At 40.6% G+C, this 18,401-nt stretch overlaps 4 protein-coding genes across 6 annotated transcripts; 1 reads left to right on the forward strand and 3 right to left on the reverse strand.

The window, feature by feature from the left end:
• Nucleotides 1-2,935: 2,935 nt before the first annotated feature.
• Nucleotides 2,936-6,433, reverse strand: LOC103926978 (protein kinase PVPK-1). Of its 2 annotated transcripts, none has more exons than XM_009335867.3 (3): nt 5,983-6,433; nt 4,229-5,401; nt 2,936-4,031 (listed from the first exon to the last, which is right to left on the reverse strand). In XM_009335867.3, exons 2-3 carry the CDS (start codon nt 5,377-5,379, stop codon nt 3,158-3,160), a joined length of 2,025 nt encoding a protein of 674 aa, XP_009334142.2. In that variant the 5' UTR covers nt 5,380-5,401; nt 5,983-6,433; the 3' UTR covers nt 2,936-3,157. The 2 variants fall into 2 exon arrangements, with proteins under 2 accessions (XP_009334142.2, XP_009334143.2); XM_009335868.3 differs by having other exon boundaries at nt 4,229-5,414.
• A 3,732-nt stretch (nt 6,434-10,165) lies between these two features.
• LOC125474326 lies at nt 10,166-12,986 on the reverse strand. The gene is made up of 3 exons (XM_048577845.1): nt 12,704-12,986; nt 12,483-12,596; nt 10,166-10,431 (listed from the first exon to the last, which is right to left on the reverse strand). The coding sequence occupies exons 1-3, from the start codon at nt 12,746-12,748 to the stop codon at nt 10,264-10,266; spliced, it is 327 nt and encodes a 108-aa protein (XP_048433802.1). The 5' UTR covers nt 12,749-12,986; the 3' UTR covers nt 10,166-10,263.
• An 829-nt stretch (nt 12,987-13,815) lies between these two features.
• Nucleotides 13,816-16,096, reverse strand: LOC103926971 (heterogeneous nuclear ribonucleoprotein 1). Of its 2 annotated transcripts, XM_009335860.3 has the most exons (6): nt 15,880-16,096; nt 15,726-15,766; nt 15,466-15,629; nt 15,277-15,376; nt 15,017-15,186; nt 13,816-14,391 (listed from the first exon to the last, which is right to left on the reverse strand). In XM_009335860.3, exons 1-6 carry the CDS (start codon nt 16,014-16,016, stop codon nt 13,849-13,851), a joined length of 1,155 nt encoding a protein of 384 aa, XP_009334135.1. In that variant the 5' UTR covers nt 16,017-16,096; the 3' UTR covers nt 13,816-13,848. The 2 variants fall into 2 exon arrangements, with proteins under 2 accessions (XP_009334135.1, XP_009334136.1); XM_009335861.3 differs by lacking the exon at nt 15,726-15,766.
• Nucleotides 16,097-17,231: 1,135 nt separating this feature from the next.
• LOC103926970 (60S ribosomal protein L27a-3) lies at nt 17,232-17,831 on the forward strand. The gene has a single exon (XM_009335859.3). It carries the CDS (start codon nt 17,270-17,272, stop codon nt 17,717-17,719), a length of 450 nt encoding a protein of 149 aa, XP_009334134.1. The 5' UTR covers nt 17,232-17,269; the 3' UTR covers nt 17,720-17,831.
• Nucleotides 17,832-18,401: the final 570 nt, after the last annotated feature.

Raw genomic sequence — 18,401 nt, forward strand, 5'->3', positions numbered from 1 at the left:
GGGTCCCCGCTTTCGGCCGATGCATAGCTGACCGTGGGGTTCTTATACAACGTTCCCCGGGATGGTGACTTTGAGACCTTCTCTTCTCGGAGCAGGTAATCATACTGTTCGACATGTTGAGCAAGTTCGTACATATCGCGAATGTTTGCCCCCAGGAACTTCTTCTTGTATTCCACGTCTAATCCGTTGAGAGCAATCCTGACGAATTCCACTTCGGGGAGTGGTACTCGGCACCAATTCCTGGCCGACTTAAACCTTGTTAAGTACTCCATTGGAGATTCGTCGGATGCTTGAGCCATCCTGGCCAAGGATGATACGGACATCTCCATCCCTGGCCGATAGAATTGTTCATGGAACTTTTCGACCAACTCCTCCCAACTCTGTACAGAATTGGGTGGAAGATTAATGTACCAGGCGAAAGCGGAGCCTGTTAATGAAAAATTAAACAAACGTAGTTTGTAGAAGTCGCTATTAACGTCCCCACACTGCGCTGTGAACCGAGCCACATGTTCTAATGAGGACAAAGACGATTCCCCGGCGAAGAGGCTGAAATCAGGGATCTTAAATCCTCGTGGGTATTCAAACCTTTCTACGTAAGCCGGGTATGGATGAATGAATTTTGGAAACTTCGGCCCTTTCTTCAAGGCCGAATCAATCATTCTCTGGACCTCGGTCATGTTCACGGAAGCGGCTTCTTCTCCCTGGCTTGGTCCCTCGGATCTATTTCTCGGTCCTCTTTCTAAGGTGACTGGCTGCGGTCGAGCGGACGCTCTATCGGCTGGTATGGGCACGTTCGTCGAGAGCTGCCGAGGTTGGCCGACCTGGCCATCTTCGAAGGCTTTACTAACTAATATTTCAAGCATTCTGGTCTGTGTATCGTTGTTACTTCGTATTGCTTTTAGCAAATCATTCATCTTTTGACCAATCGACTGCTCGACCTGACGATACTGCTCATCAAGTCGTCTCCGAAGAAACGACCTAGTTGGTGGATCAGAGCCTTCTCCACCATCGTCGTCGCAGTCTTCCACTATCCCCTCCACAAATATGGGCGTCGTTTGATTCGGGATTGCCGCGTTGTGAGGTTGCCCGCCGAGACAGATCTCATTCTCTCGGCGTGTTACACTTGTAGCCTCAGGTGGCAAAGCAATGACCGGATTTTTTGCTGGGTGTGAATCCTGCCCAAGGCCTTGCACTGGTAAGTCAGCTGTTGACTTTCCCATGTTTGTTTTCTTCTTGGTAGACCGTGTCTCTACGGTCATGAACTCCGAAGGTTTAGCACAATGGTCCCACTGGGCGTGCCAAAATGTTGACTCTAAAATTTACAAAACCTACGTGGCGCGCAGGCCGAGTAACTAATGAGCTAACTACGTCCTTCGGTTGAATGCGGGGCGTGCCAACTCGTCGGCCGAGCCCGGCCGAGGAGTAAAATTTGATGTGGTCGCGTTGAGCGCGCTGTTGACTTCTGTATCTTGCGATTGCGACCGAGGAAGGAACGCTCTCGGTCTCTGGATTCTATAGCCTGAAGACAAGGCTACTAATTCTACGGAGTTCACGAATCGTCGAAGCCTGATTCGGCCACTGTGATTATATTCGTAAGAGTATAAGCACGCCGAACTGAGACCAAACTATACAGGCACAGGTACTCGAATGTGATATATGTCTTGATGGTAAACGTAGTTCGGCCCTCGGAATGCCGAACCCTGAAACTTACTTGCGAGTATCCAATCATAAACTCACTCGGCCTCCAATGCGCCGAGCAACGCAATACGTAACACCCAACTATGCCGCAACGGCTTAGTAAGATGACCTCTACCAATAAAGGTTCGAAAACCTCTCTCGGCCGAGACTGAGATAGATAATCGGTCGACCTCGACGCAGTGCTGTTTATCCAAACTGAAGGTGCTTCTCGGTCGGCTGATTCTGCGGCAGCAGTGCTGTTTATCCAAACTGAAGGTGCTCACCGGTTGCTTCCACAGTGCTGTTTATCCAAACTGAAGGTGTGTCGGCAGGAAAAGAAAAGGAAAAATCTCAAGGTATTTGAGAGGTTTTGCGCAGGGCAATTGTATGCTGATTCTGAAGGGGCCTTTCTATTGCGCAATTTCTTTGTATTTATAGCACCTCGCTCCTTGAATCCCATTCTGATTTGGATTGGGAGTCCTTACCCCATTTCACCTTTAACTCGAACAACCCTAGTCCTACTGGGATTCTGAATTCTCCTCCTTTTGAGGCTTTATCCCTTGCCGGTCGAGAATCCTGGTTGCACCAGGATTTCCTCGACCTTTCCTCATTTATCTGGACTTCTTAAGATAGGATCTGGCCGATCCTGCCAGCTGGTCCGGGTTTCATTATTCGGCCCATAGCATGTGTCATTACCTTGGGCCGAGCACATCTTGCTGCTCGGCCCAATCATAATATTTTGGGCCCAAACAGGAACGTAAAAAAATGTTTGAATAGCACACCCCTACAATTTAATATGAAGGAGTGCAGATTTCAAACAACGATTCATTTTTAAGATGAAGCTTTTTGTTTTTGAGTTTGAAATGAGCCATTTTCAGTTGAAAAAACGAAAAAACTATCGTTTTTCCAACAAAAAATAAAGACGTGTAGGGTGGGGACGGCATTTAAATATTTATGTTGAGAGTAAGGAAAAGAAAGAGGTGTGTAAAATTCATTTCAGTTCATACATTTTTGTGTTGTTTATGTTGGTCTTTCAATTATTTATGTTGAGAGTAAGGAAATAATTTGTACTTGGCAGTGTCAAATTACAACCCTAATTGAAAAAGATCTTGTTCGCCTGACCTATAGAGGCTTTACGGTGCATACCTAGGCACCCAGAGACGAGAAAGGGTATAGTAAGCGATGAAATGCTTCGGAGAGTTAGAAAATAAGTGCAAATCCAGAGATTCCTGAATATTTGACTGTTCCGAGCAATATGTAGGGCGAAAGGCGAACGATAAATAAACAGGTTATTCGAAGTAGGGATTCATAAACATCAAGTATACATCCTCAAAATTTTCAATGCAATTGCATTTCCTCAAATCTCAGGAACTACCAGATTGTAATGCTTGCAATGGAAAGGAACCATTGTGTACATGTAGCAACCACATGAAGCAGTAGGACACTTGTTTTTCATCAGAGGAAAACAAAAGGTTAAGAATCAAAAGAAATCAATCTCTAAATAATTACCCGAAGGCTTCAAATCAACGCCCGGCATCTTCCCGTTTAACGGTTCTTTCGGTGTGTCAGGAGTCTCCAATATGTAGTGCTTTGGCACCTGGGGTGGAGTTGTACAACGAATTAGTGCCCAATTCACGCTTTGGAAAAACGGATGTTGTTTAACTTCTGTTGCTCCCCGCCTATACGCAAGACGATGCTGTGGCTCCTTGACAAGTAAACCTCTGATCAAGTCCCTGGCTGCAAAGCTGACAGAAGGCAGCTCTGGAAATCTCAAGGGCTGGCCAACCACATTAAACAAAGTAGCCCGGTTTCCTTGCCCCTTGAATGGAGTTCTTCCGAACAAAAGCTCGTAGAGAAAGATCCCAAAGGTCCACCAATCTACAGCGCTGCCATGGCCTTCACCTTTAATGATTTCAGGCGCCAAGTACTCATGTGTTCCCACAAAGGACATTGATCTAGCACTTGTCGGTTCTGCAACGAGTTCAGGGAGAGGGCTCACTTGATTGTATACATCATTATCATTCTTCTTCACTTTGATCTTTTTATCTTTCTTGGGTTTGCCCTTGAAAATGCGTGGACCAAAACATGTGGGCGTAATGCAATTCGGCTGCATTACACAAGTTGGCTGGATGCATGCAGGCTGAACACAATATGCTGATTTCCTTGTCTCCAAACTTAAGTTTGAAGATCTTACCAGGGTGGGGGAAACGGCACATCTTAAAGAAAGGTCGAAATCTGAAAGCATTATATGTCCATCTTCCCTCACCAAAACATTCTCTGGTTTGAGGTCTCTGTAAATGATCCCGAGCATATGCAAATATTCCAAGGCAAGAAGAACTTCAGCCACATAAAACCTGCAAAAACAAACAGGAGATTAACACACTAGAATTATTATCTTTAGCATGTCCCCAACACTGGCAAATAAACGTGTGCAAAACACTTGATGTCCTTCTAGTTTATAGGTTTACTACTCCCTTTTCTCTGCAGGCTATTGAAATATGATTCCTATTGTAACCTAAACTGAAAGGGGAAGTATGAAGGAATATCTAACCTAGCAGCATGCTCCGAAAAATGCTTCCCAGGTTGTTTTTGTCTGAGTGCATGCAGGTCACCCCCGGGACAAAACTCCATCACCAAACAAGATACCTTCGCAGTCTCAAAGTGTGTATACAATGTTGGCAGGAAAGGATGATCCAGAGATTGCAGTATTTCCCTCTCTGTCTGAGCCCTAAGAAGTTTTTTCCTACTTGCCAGTAATGCTTTATCCATAACCTTCATGGCGAAATAAGTTTTAGTGCCAATCAGTTCAGCCAAATAAACGCTGCCTATATCTCCACATCCCAGTGTCCTCAGCAACTTGAAATGCTCCTTACCCAGTGTTCCATCATGATGAGATCGCGCAGCTTGCACCGCTTCCCAACTAATATCATTTGCCTTGTGGGGCTTGTACATGGCATTGCTCAAACTACTGGAGCTGCTCTCATCGCTAACATCACTGTCAGTGCTGCCTCTATAGATGCTGGTCGTCTTGCTCTCAATAAGATCACAGGAATTAGTAACTTCGCTGCTTTCAACAGACTTCTCCACACTGCTGATACATTCACTGACTTCTGTATTGGTGAAACTCTGCTTGGCTTCACAATACAGTGAGGCAGAATATAAACTGTTCTGAGGGCTTGCACAGTGAGAAATGAGGTGGCTATTTGTCTGCCCGGCTACTTCTTTATAAGGAACCAAACTGTGATTACTAGATTCCAGATATCTACTCGAATCACAATCATTAACTGGATGCTTGAAACTTGATTTTGCTTCCAGCACGGAAACCTTGTTCAGATAAGAAGTTTCGGCTGATTTGTTAAGAACATCATTTGGGCCTCCATGTTCGAGTGTTCCTTTATTCGAATTGTGGTAGTGTTTCCCCATATGAAGAAACTGTTCCTGCTGCATGCTATGATTAGTTGTCTTGTTGGGGTTCTTTTGATTATTTACAGAACCATTTGAGTAGCTGTCTGTCTTCACTGAATAAGTATGCGCAGTCATGCAGGATGGCGACGAAACCCCTTCGCTTCTTGATTGTTTTGGAGATGAAGGCTGAGAAGGACGAGGAGTCCCAGTTGTGGAAGGAGGGTTCTTGCCTACCTCGGGCGGTGCAGAATCGCGAATTTTCGGCAAAGAATTAACCCCATCAACCAGTGACCCCATGGCTTTCACACAGGCACTATCACTGCAAAATTCAACTGAGCACTATGATAATATGATATGTAATAATCTTACCGCTAAAGGCATTAAGTACATAATCATCAACTTAATTTGTCTTCCAAAATTCAAATTAACAAGGCAGATTGCATCAGAGCAGTCAATTCGAAACACAGAATCAACAAAAAATCTGCAACAATATACAGTCAAAGAAAATCCCAGATGAACCGAAATTCAACATACAAACTTTAATTCACAATCTAATTAATGGCAGCGCGAAAGGGGAAAAAATGCATTTCCTCGACAATCCATGGCTGCCAATGCCCCAAACGCCATTTTTGGTGGCAAGAAAATGTTGAAGGGGGGAAAATATATCAAAAAAGGATCATTTGACAAAATTTTCAACACAAATTTATCTTTTTATAAAACCCAGAAACCCAAATTCTCCAGTGATTGAACCCAAGTTCTAATTTTGATTCTTTTCAAAACCAAACCCGACTTTCCTTTTCTTTCGTTTCCCACAGTTTCCCGGCAACCAAACAGCAGAACAACGCAAAAGAACCTCATAGCAAAGAACCCAATTAGCCAAAGAGAGCTTAGAAAAATTACCTGATCAGAGAAGAGAGAAAGCTGACGACAGCAAGCAATCTCGCATGGCTGGTGGGCACAATGAGAGAGAGCGAGAGACCCAAAGCGCGAGAGCTCACGGAGAAAGTGAAACAACTTAGAGGGGGTCCCTGTTTCTGTTTTTTATCTTTTGGATTTCACTGAAGAGCTTCAGATCCGATCGAACAAGAAAACCAGAGGAGGATCAAGCAACATGACAACAAAGAAAGAAAAAATATGAATAAATTTATTAATTTTTAACTTCCGGGGAGAGCAGAAAGTTGGAGTTTCTCTGGTTTTTTTTCGTCGCGGTGCGGATTTGAGAGAAAAACGAAGCCAAAATTCGCAAGCATAGCGTAAAGCTTAAAAGGCCGTCTTTGTCTTTGGATGTTTTTTCCTCTCTATTTTGTTCTCCGAGACGAAAATGTGGTGGAAAGAACGTCTCTTTGCTTTGTTCTTGTTTTTGTGAATAAACTCAAACTTTTTAGTTGTATCATGGCTCATTGTACGCCAGAGATATTTTAGTGTGTCAAAAATATGGTCTGATGCGGTAAGTTTCACAATATAATTGGTCATAAAAATTTCATGCGACATATAGTGTATCAAATCATGTGCTTTTAAAGTGTGTCGAAAACATAATCCGATACGTTAAATGTCATAATACAATTGGTTGAAAAAATTTAATATGACAAATAGTATATCAAATCGTGTGCCTCTAAAGATGTGTTGCAAAAGTTGATTTCAATTTGTTCATTGAGGTATTTTAGCAATTACAATGAAAACAACCAGCGCAAAAAAGAGGTATGTAATGTCCGTAATCGAAAAAAAATTTCTCGCATGAAATTTTTTGAGTGCTCTCTTAACCAATAACCCGCTTGGAGAATTCAATCTTGAATGAATGAATTGGTCTTGTGAATGTTAAGAATTATTAGCTGTGATCAGACTAGTGTTACATTTTTTTTCTCAATGTTTGAATTCTCAGTACAATAAATTTTGAGGCATTCAATCGAACCTACCTGGCAAGGATGTAGATTTTTCAAACGTATATTTATAAGATATGAGGAATTTAAATGAAGAAACCAAACCCAAATTTTGCAATAGCCTCATTCTACAACTACATACTCAAATGCAATATCATACGCAATTATACAATATCAAACTCATTTTTCTTTTATTAATTTTCAATTGTTATCATAGTCTTCAAAATGTAACTTATTTTTCGAGCTGCCAATAACAACTCCACTTACATTTTATATGAGCAATGCAATTATCAACATCACGTGGCTCCTACATTTTTTCAAGACAATTATGTCCAAGGACGAATGTACATTGAGACCAAAGTGGTTTTAGGACCACTAGGAGTTTGAAAAATATACATGTGAATGTCTTTCGAGAAATGATTGGTACTAATCCTTCTTGTGCCCATTTGATGTAATGCATGCCAGAATATCTTGAGATGATGCGTTGATATCACTCGACAGATTCTCTTGATATCACTCATTAGACTGTTTCAACATATGTCATTATCTATTGACATGTTTCTATCTAAAAAATTAATATTAAAACTTTCAATGATTCTAATCTTAAATCCGCTACTGATTATGTTATCCGTTTTATCCCATGAGTGAGAGCAGAGGTCCTCAACATTGTCAAATTTTCAAGCATTCTTTCTCCTCAAATATTATTTTATTTTCTCACTAGATTCCAATAATACAATGCTAATAATTATTTTTCAATGGAATCTAATCCAAAGAGTGGAAAATATCCAACATCTAGAATGTACCTAGACAATGTTTTTGATTGACCGCAACACCAAAATCTTCGCCAAGTAAATTTCGGGCCACCAAACCCTGCAACTGATGAGAAGGCCCCATGGAATAAGGGGAAGTGTGTACGTTGTCGTCTTGGTTTTGTCTGGTAAATTGCGATGGCTTCAAGACACATTCTTTCGAAGAAAATGACATGGATAACTAAGGAACCACTACAATAGGAAATACCACAAATCAATTGAATATACTCAAAAGCTGCCTCCCAATAGCAACTATGAAAGCCACACTCTAAAAGGTTCGAATAGACATCCGATAGATAAGAGGGGTCGAAGACCTCCTCTTCCCCGAGCAACTCTTACTTAAATCAATTCCATCATGCCCTTGAATCAAGATTTCCTTACCCCGGAAAAGGCTACAGAGCCTTTAGACGACACTGATGCTGCCATTTCGAAATCAAGGAATATGATGACAACACCTGGAGATATCAGAAGTGAGAATGCTGACATGAGTAACGAGAAATCCTGTGAAAAACATGATCGCCTGCAAGGGAGCAGATATAGGACTTAATTTTCATTTTTTAAAACATTATTTAGGTCAAGATAATTAAATTAAATTATAATTAGTCGTAATTACATGGGGATTAAGTAACCGCACAAATCTCGTTAACTCCTTTCGCGGGAACCAGGAGAGAGGCCGCACATGCGAGCACGTGAACACCAGCGACAAAGCACGTGGACGGCTGTCATGCCCGTCGCGTGAATCTACGGTATGCCCGCGGCGAAACAAAAGGTTATGTTTAATCTGGAAGGACCGGCCGCCCGTATCAAATGTTACGGAGCTTTGGGTACGAGGGTCTACAATCACAAAAAAAATTCAATGTGTCGAAAATACAGTTTATTAAACAAAATGTCATTGTACAAGCAGTTAATTTTTATTTTTTTTTTCAAATATTCAACTATTTATGTTATAAAACTTAGTGCGTTAGTGCGTTTTCAGGCAAACTAAAAAATCTCACCACAATCACGCTGGGGTTCCCACTAATTCCATTATGTGGGGCCGAGGGTGGTGTTTTGTATTGTAGATCGTAAGTGCAGTGAGATTTCTATAACAACTTATATAAAACAAGTATTTTAATTGTAAAAATCAATTTTACTACACAATGTTTCGTGAAAACAAACCTATATTTGACATTGTGTATTAGTATCGGAACGTCCTAATTGCGATAAACACGAGTTGTACAAGTTATTCTTGTAAGGTTAAATCTACTTCCTTTTCGTTCGTGTAATAATATCAATGTAAAAAAGTAAAAAATAAAAAAGTCATTCTCGTGATGGTGACCAGATACACGTAACATGCTTTCCTAACGATGTGGGATCCAAAAAAAACCCATTTCAAACCATACGTTCATCAGACGGTTGTATAGGGAACGGATCCCCTCTTGAGCTTAGGAGGTAGCCTCCTAAGCAAATCACACGAGCCGTTGGATTTTAATCCAACTGCTACAAACAAGAAGCCCCTCTGAAAATTATAATAATTGTAACCGTTTGATTAAAATCCAACCATCCGTATGATTTACTCAAGAGGCTCAGGAGGAATCCGTTCCCGGTTGTATATGGTGCAGAACACTTGGTTCTGACACGGATAATTATTAGGAGGGAATTTAGACAATATCTTGACTAGTAGGGACCACCATTGGAGACAGATTGTCTGTCCCTCCTGTTTGGGTGTTATTCACATTCCTTCCTATTTGTACCGTCATGATTAAGTCACGTTAATATTTTATATATTTTTTTTTCTTATTATCTCTATAAAAAAGAATTAGCTTAATCGTGACATCACAAAATAAGAGGGGATGGGAAGGGCACCCAAACAGGAGAGCAGACAATCTGCCTCCTTTTCCATTTCTCCCGGTGAGCAATCTTTCAATGTACCTAAAACACAGCCACACAATACTAACATAGAGTTGTCAAGATCAGTTCCAAACTAAAAAACCTTAAGGCATTTTCTGATGAGCTGGATGGAATAAGTTGTGATCAATTAAAATAAACTTCAGTTCAATCCGTTATTTATTGTGTCAAATGTGAGATGGACAATATTAGTGCATTATGAGTTCATAATAGAGTGAATTATACGTCACTGCGAATTCAATCATATCCCTATGATCTAATCTCACCCATCACGCCAAACAAATCCCTTTGTGGCAACACAACATATTGACTCATGTGTGAAACTCATTGACCACACATGCTCCATATACAAACAAGTAACTTTTTCAGTCAAGCACTTACACTATCATGTGATTTTACGGATCTATTCATATTATAACATATGCAACTATAACATTTAGTATACGTGAATTAGTAACATCACGACGTAGATGTCCCACCAAAGAATTCTCCATACAATTACAAACTAGAAGCATTAAACTAAACATTCCTTTCCTTCTCTGTGCATGGGCGAACTAGCAAGGAATGTGATGAGGAAACTAACATTAAACAAGATGTCAAGATTGTTCTTACAAGTTTTCTAGGTACAAATTTAAGACGTATCTCGCCGTTGACAAAACGTCAAGCCTCTTCTCGCTCGGTTCATACTTCCCCTTCCGGAGCCAGTACCGACGAGTTACGGCCCAGATTGTGTAAGTTTGGCCTTCTATTGTCACACTGTCCCCGCAATGTAGGTTCTGCAGCATGGAAGGTGCAATAAGAATACACACAAGGAAAATCAAAAGAGAAGAAAATAGCATATTCGGTCGCAAATTCGATGTATCACACACATCCGTAGGGCCTGCCGCTCCCCCATGGATGAGCAAACAAAGTAATATAGACAGCAAGACAGACGTAATCACACTAATCATAGTTATTCGTATAAACGAAACCAACACAACAGAGTAATACTGACAGCATGCCGGAGAGAAACGATCAGTTTGGATGCAAGTATAGTTTTAGGGAAGGTTCCGGTGCAGTTTCCTGAACTCGTGCGAAGGGGTGCCCTCTCCCCGCACAAATGTGATGGAGAATGAAACAGTGTGAGAACTTCAAATCTCATAGGTGGTGATCATTTGCCTAGCCAAATAAAAAGGACCAAATTTGATCCCGTACGTGAATCATCTTCCATGCCTGTACATCTTAGAACAACATAAAACGGCGTTTAGACACTTAAGAAAAGAAAATGCCGCAGCACAAAGACTTTGATCACCTTGTGATCCCATTCACCATTGCTCGGTCACTGTGTTCTTTAGGTGTGTGCAGTAAACACTGAAACTCGTGCTCTTAACTTCACGCTTAATTAAGTTAGCCACGAATGTGAATTACATTGCTTATCTTCATTTCGACATATTATTGTCTAAGTAATCTGTTAGTTTCTTACAGTTTCTGAAAGATCAAGACGACTGAGTACACGGTCGATGCTATGTTTTTACCCAAGCGAAACACTACTTTAGAAATGTTTCAAGCGAAACACTACTTTAGAAATGTTTTCACACCCGAAGAAGCCATCTGATACACATTTAAACGAGGACGCCTCACATCCTCGGTATGGTTTTGCATTTCTCGACGGCACAGTGATGCTTACTAGCCAAAAGAGAAAAGAAAAGGAAAAGTGGGACTCATTGGGGTTCAACCTCCTCCAAAAACCATAAAGGGCTTCCTCTTGTGACACTTCCCAAAGTCATCGCCAACACCAATCTATCAGAACAAGTGTATATGTCCCCCTAGAGCAAAAGGGATTTCAGTGACCAACTCTTTCAAGTTTCAATACATCGATCACGCAGCTTCTACCAAATTCACACTCGAAAAACTTCCTTTTACAGTCAATTTGTACATCTGTGACATCCTAATCGACGGCATTAGTGCTTAATCATTGCAGTAATCGAGCTTAAACCGCTCATAATACAATTAATATAATAAGCAAGAGCAAATGCAGCAGCAGCAGCACATGCATAATTCCCACTCAACAGACATTCACAGATTCAGAATTGATCCCCAAAATTATTACTGGGATTTGATGCTCTTTTGCCACAAGTCCCCAATCTGTCTAGCAAAGGGAAACATTTTTGCCTCTCATTTTAATATTTTCTTTTTATAGGGAGCTGATCCGTGACTCCATTTTTTACATAACTTTTGACATACATTATTTTGGAGTCCATTCCGTAATATATTTTAACGATCCGAACCATCACTCATATCATCCTTGCAAAAAACTTAGACAAATTTAAAACATTAACACATTCATGTGTTGAAAAAATAAAAAACTCTGAACACTTAATTCAACGGTCATATGGCTTTATAGTGGGGTAATTTTTTGAAGATGTAATCTTTGAGAAAATACCTAAAACATAAACGGTTCAGCTTGAAATACCATACGGAGTGGACCCATAAAAACGGAAAGGAATCCTCTCTGAATTCCTCTCTCCTAATCCATCGAGTCCGGAAATTCGGGCTATTGAGATTTGATCAAACTGCTACAAATAAAAGCCTATTTTAAAGCTTATAATAATTTTTACCGTTGGATGAAATTCCAATAGCTCAAATCTCTAAATTTAATGGATTAAGAAGAAGGGATTAAGAATGATCCCTTTCCCATAAAAACTTGGGTACTTTTTTATATTTTAATTGGAACATATTCTCTAGTTTTCTTAGCCAATTATGAAATTGCAATTCCTCAAACAAAAAGTAATTAAAAAATAATTCGCAGAAAAAGATTAATAATTTGCAAAAATGAGATAGGACTTACGGAGGGAAAGCAACGAAGGCCGAGATTCTTGGGCGGAGGCGTAATTTTGATGACTTTGTAAGGGTCATAGTTATCTTGATTCTTATCTCTCTTTCTGCAGGAGACTTGAAGCAGCTACGAGAACAAACAATGGCGACACCAAATGGAGATTTTCGCAGTTATTATTATTTTATAAATAAAATATGTAAAATAAATAAATAAATCTATGAGTCTGTGTGCACCTTTAGGCGTGGACTCGGGCTCAGATTCCAGGACACCGTCGCCATTCTTTCTCCATCGCGCGTGTGAAATTTTTAATTGTGACGCATCACATATTTTTATGTAATTGATGAGAAATTTTATTTTTTAAGTTAATAACTTTTTAACACATATTATATTTCATCATTTGTGTAGTGACACGTAGTGTATCACTTCATGCGTCGGTCACACTAAAAAATCTCTCCTATATGTGATTAATACTTGACACAAACCAGCTCGGAGAAAAGTCCTGCCTACCAGAAAAGTAGTTTCATCTTTTTTCTCTCTTTTTTGGGTTACTTATACAGGTCAAAAGATGCATCGATAATTTCATAAATTTATATAATAATATTTTCAATAATAATGATATTTTGAATACTGATCGAAACCATTTCACCCTTATGAAGTTAAGAAAATTGTACGAGTAACAATATACTGTTTTCTTAATCATTTTGTTTTGGTTGTAGGAGTCAAGTGATTCGAACTTAAAACTGCTTCCATCACTAGGAAGAGAAGCATCACCGAATCAAAGGTTAATTGGTACTGGTTGTCTAATTATTAATTTTTTGGGTTTAACTAAAAATTTCATACGAGTTAAAAAGAAAATATCTAAAAGCATGTATTGACACAAAGGGCAGAGCCCAAGACGTACAAGCATCACAAAAGATGGAGGACGGTGAAATGCTTTCCAAACAAAAACTAGCAAATCATGCAAAAATTGTTAAGAACATCTCCAACGGGTGAGATCCTAAAAGTCCCACGGACTCAGAAAGTAATAACAAAAATGGCAGTCTCTAAGCCATCGTACGAAATAAAATTCAGTGCGAGAATGCAAACATCTGCACAAATGTGCAGCCTGTTAATGTCAATTGCCAGGTCTCTTTAATCTCATAGTCCTGGTACAAATAAAGGGCTTCAATGAAATAAAAAGAATTCAACCGAAGATTATACGGAACGTCCTTGACACAAGGTTACCGGCCTCCATTGCCGCCGGGGCAAAAGAAAGAAAGAGAGAAATGAGACCAAGTGAAAAACTGGAAACACACGCCTGTAGGCTTGAAGCCAATAGCTACAAAGTTAGGTTCATTTAGCTGCGGACTTCTTTCATCCTAAAATACAACAGACCCTTCTACCTCCCATATGGATGATATCGGCCACTACCTGCACCGCCATATCCCCCTCCTCGACTACCGTAAAAGGAAGCTCCACTACCACCTCCATAGCCCCCCCCATAACCACCTCCAAAACCTGCATCATAGCCACTCCCATAACCACCACCACCAGCAGCTGCCCCGCCAGCACCTCCATATCCCCCATAACTCTCACCAGCTCCACCATAACCACCTCCCATATCGTAACCCCTGCTATAGGCTCCTCCATAACGGCCTGAATATCCTATGGAAGATTCTCCCCTATAAGCCCCTATACCACCGCCGCCACCATATACTCCATATCCGCCAAATTCACTGCCACCATATCCTCCATAAGCACTGCCTCTACCACCATAAGCAGCAGCTGACCTATAACCACCAGCACCACCATAACTGCTACCTCCAAATCCACCATAGCTTTCTCCATACCCACCACCATATGCAGGTCTAGAATCATTATAACGTTTTGATGGTGGTGCAGGTTGGTTTGGCTTCTTTGGCTCAGCCTTTTTTATCTCTACCTACAAGAAATAACAGATGAATCCAAATTATCAAGCTTCTTGAATGATCATAGATGCATTTACTATATGGCCAGACCGTCTGAGTACAAGTAAACTATTTTCTTGTACGCAAGTGAATTCTACCTTAGTTTTGTTTGGTCAAGCATACAGTACCATGGTTTCCTTATTCATCACTTCAAAAGTGAATAAAGCAATGCGAACTTTTTTTTGGTAATTAAAACAATAAGTAACTTTTAAGTAATTTACAGGTACTACTAAACCAAGCAACAATTTAGTGCAACCCATTACAAAACCATTATTCCACATCGATCAGCAAAAGCAGAAAATTAAAAAGAGGGAGCAAACACTCAATTGACAACATGAGACGACACATATAATAAACACAAAATCTTGATAAACAAGATACTGAGATGGCCATTCGTGTATGTCACTACTCACTAGTACTAGAATATGACAATTAACGAGGATATGTGGAACATCAATGCAAAATTCGGCACACCATAATCCTAAACTACAACCAATGCAACAGATAATGCATACGATAACTATTTGGGAATTTGCCCCATGTGGCATAATCATAAAGCATACAAGGGCACAGACAAATGTTTATCAGTAGACAACTCACCTGAGCTCCAGCAAACTCAAGCTTGTTCCCCTTGTCCAAGAGTTCATCCACTGCTTGCTCTGTGTCAAAGGTAACAAATCCAAATCCACGGGAGCGACCAGTGGAGTGGTCCCGCATAATCTGATGTTCCTTGACCTCTCCGTACTGTGAAAAGAAGTCGCTAAACTCCTCTGCCCATTTACAAAAAAACATAAGTACCTCATTAACTATACTCAAGAACTAGAAACTGAAAAGGGACAAGCACCAACAAATAAGAGCACCTTCATTTACAGTTGTTGGAATTCCACCCACAAAAATCTTCTTGGTCTTGAAATCCTTAGAACCCATTGCTCCCCGGGGTATTGTTCGCTTGATTTCGACCTCCAAATTATTAAAAAAAAAAAAAAAAAATTCATACGCAAGTTCCTTTTTTTACAAACAAAAGAAGTATACAGCTCAAAAATACCTACTTGTTTGCCATTGATAACATGAGCATCCTCAATGACTTTATCAACCACAGAAGGGTCTGCGTACGTCACAAACCCGAAACCACGGGGTTGGCCCGTCTTCCGGTCCTTCATTATCACCGAATCTATAATCTCACCGTACGCACCAAAATGCTTTATAAATTGCGCTGCATTACCAGAACAGATTCCCAATCAGAAACCCTAAAAACTAAAAAATCACAGTAATCAATCAACTAAGCATATACGAAAATTGAAAATCCTACCTGTGGTAGTCTCTCTTGCCAGACCCCCTATAAAGATTTTCCTACGGAATTAGAGAAAGATAGCTAAGCTGAGATTTCGAATTTTTTCTGGGTTTTCCCTAAATTTTCTCGGGAACCAAACGGAGGCGTGAAAGTAAAAGAGAAGAGAGATTACCCGGGACTGGCGCCGTCGCCAGTGTGAGGCTGGGACCTGCTGTAGTCGTCATCCTCCGCCGGCTCGTGCCGGTGGTCTGGCCCGTTAATGTCGTGAGCTTCGCCGTCGAGGTTAGGGTCGTTGGTATGCGAATCCATGAGGGTTTCTAATTCTGAGAGGAGGAAGTACAGAGAGCGAAGAGGAAGACCTAGAATCGACAAAAAGAAGAAGACGACCTAACAAAGTAGGAGGAAAGGAAATGTTAGCTGCTAAGGATCTTAAACCCTTCAAGTCTCAAGTCTCAAGTCTCACGAATTAAATATATTTTTATTTTTATTTTCCTATGTAAGAAAGAAACAAATCCCCAATCAATTGCGTACAATATTTATAGAGAAGCTAATATCAAAAGTACTAGTTAATTTGGACATAAGTATGACACTATAACGAAAATTTTGCGCCAGTATTATAAAATAGGATTTTTTTTATCATAAATGATCTTTGAAATTGACCTCACTTTTTATTTTAGTTTTTGAAAATTGATCAATATCGTTCTTGAAATTTGGTATCACAAATGAATCGTCCCTACCGTCCCATTCCATTTATTTTACTATTACTTTGATGACGTGTCAGACCTATGTGGTGCCACATGGACTAAACTTTTTTAAAAAGAGAGAAGATTTAAAATCATTAACAAAACTCCAAAAATAGAAAAACACGACCCACCCAACTCTTCAAAAGTTCATAACACCGACAGAAAAAAAAAAGTTTCTTCAAATCGAGAAGAGACTCACATTTTATGGGTTTTAGAAACATAGATGAAAAAACTAACCGAGCTACCTACTCAGCCACCTCCCTCATCTCCAACCATCACCTTCATAATACCCTCTTCAAGTTTGATTTCATGTTCATCCCTCTCTCTTTCTTATGAATTCCTAATACGTGTTTTGATTTCATTTTTCGCAAATCGATTTTGATCTTTACTTGATGGCATTTTTAATCCAATGATGATATTCACGAGGCTCGAATGATAATTTTTACGTGTAATGAAAATTTGAAGGATCGTCACAGAATGGGTTAGCTATCATATTTTGGTGCCGACGCTATCTAATATCAAATGTTTGTTAATTTTTAGTTTTCTAAATATTTTTAGAGGGCAAAGTTGATATTTCCACGTGAGGCCCAATTTCAACTTTACGTTGATCCCAAGCTCTAACAGAAAAGCCCAATTTTCCAGGAAACCCGCGATGGAGGCGGGAAAAAATAAACAACGGCCCAAACTCGAAACGCGGCGTTTCATGTCTTTCGACAATCCATTTTCTCCTCTTCCCTATATATTCTTCCAATAAAACCCTAGCTCCTAAGCTCCTCCATTTCACCAGCAGCCGCCCCCCAAAAACCCTAGCGGACAACGATGACGACGAGGTTCAAGAAGAATCGCAAGAAGCGGGGCCACGTCAGCGCAGGTCACGGGCGTATCGGCAAGCACCGCAAGCATCCCGGCGGTCGCGGTAACGCCGGAGGAATGCACCACCACCGGATCCTCTTCGACAAGTACCATCCAGGGTATTTCGGTAAGGTCGGGATGAGGTACTTCCACAGGCTGCGCAACAAGTTCCATTGCCCGATCGTCAACCTCGACAAGCTGTGGTCGCTTGTACCCCAGGACGTGAAGGACAAGGCCGCCGCCGCCAAGGGAGGAAGCGAGGCGCCGTTGCTCGACGTCACTCAGTTCGGCTACTTCAAGGTGTTGGGGAAGGGCGTTTTGCCGTCTCAGCCGTTGGTGGTGAAGGCCAAGCTGATCTCAAAGACCGCCGAGAAGAAAATCAAGGAGGCCGGTGGCGCCGTCGTGCTCACCGCTTAGGTTTTTTCAACCAATTCGATATTTCTTGTCGTTTTTCGGAGTTTTTCGCTATTTTATATAATGTGCTACCTTATTATTGAGATATGGTATTGGATTTTATTGCTTACTGTTAGATCGTCTTTGTTGTTTTATGCAAACAGAGAATGAAATGGGTTTTGTTGACTCAATTTTTACTTGCAATTTGAATCTGTTTCGATTTTCGGAATGTTCGTTTGGGTGTGTGGTTATGTGTTTGCTTGTTGGAATTAGTTATGCAATGAAAATGAAATAGTTGATGGCTTAAGAACTCTGCGTGGGTCGCACGGCCTTCATTCTTTTTAGGGCTAAGTAGCGCCTTCGCTTTGTTTGTAATGAATAGGAGAGAGGCTCTTCGGACATTTTATCCAGTTGGACATCTTGGCGATGTTTGAACACGGGCAATTAGCTGGCTGAACCTGCTCTGCTCAGCTAATTTTTGTAGGTCAATGACTCAATTTGTATTTGGATTTTGAGTTTGTTGGGTTTTCTGGTTTCCCAATTTTTGGTTGTATATTTGATTCCGTGTTTGCTTTTGGGTTATTAGTTATTCAAGTGAAATGAAATGCTTGATAGATTAAGAAAGAACATGGGGACATGTTGGCATTGTTGCCAATTCGCAAGCTACATGGTCCGCTTAAGTAGCTTTCTACGTAGCTAGCTTATG

The sequence above is a fragment of a genome, unplaced genomic scaffold (genome assembly GCF_019419815.1).
Source record: "Pyrus x bretschneideri cultivar Hongxiangsu unplaced genomic scaffold, Pyrus_bretschneideri_v1 Contig12, whole genome shotgun sequence".
NCBI lineage: Eukaryota > Viridiplantae > Streptophyta > Magnoliopsida > Rosales > Rosaceae > Pyrus > Pyrus x bretschneideri.

Coding starts and splice junctions, on each gene's coding strand:
- LOC103926978 (XM_009335867.3), bottom strand. CDS start 5,379: ATGGGGTCACTGGTTGATGGGGTTAATTCTTTGCCGAAAATTCGCGAT. Junction 4,032..4,228: donor TTTTCGGAGCATGCTGCTAG/GTTAGATATTCC, acceptor TTGTTTTTGCAG/GTTTTATGTGGCTGAAGTTC.
- LOC125474326 (XM_048577845.1), bottom strand. CDS start 12,748: ATGGCGACGGTGTCCTGGAATCTGAGCCCGAGTCCACGCCTAAAG. Junction 12,597..12,703: donor GCCCGAGTCCACGCCTAAAG/GTGCACACAGAC, acceptor TTGTTCTCGTAG/CTGCTTCAAGTCTCCTGCAG. Junction 10,432..12,482: donor GCCTTCGTTGCTTTCCCTCC/GTAAGTCCTATC, acceptor TCCATGCTGCAG/AACCTACATTGCGGGGACAG.
- LOC103926971 (XM_009335860.3), bottom strand. CDS start 16,016: ATGGATTCGCATACCAACGACCCTAACCTCGACGGCGAAGCTCACGAC. Junction 15,767..15,879: donor GGCGACGGCGCCAGTCCCGG/GTAATCTCTCTT, acceptor CTAATTCCGTAG/GAAAATCTTTATAGGGGGTC. Junction 15,630..15,725: donor GGCAAGAGAGACTACCACAG/GTAGGATTTTCA, acceptor CTGGTAATGCAG/CGCAATTTATAAAGCATTTT.
- LOC103926970 (XM_009335859.3), top strand. CDS start 17,270: ATGACGACGAGGTTCAAGAAGAATCGCAAGAAGCGGGGCCACGTCAGC.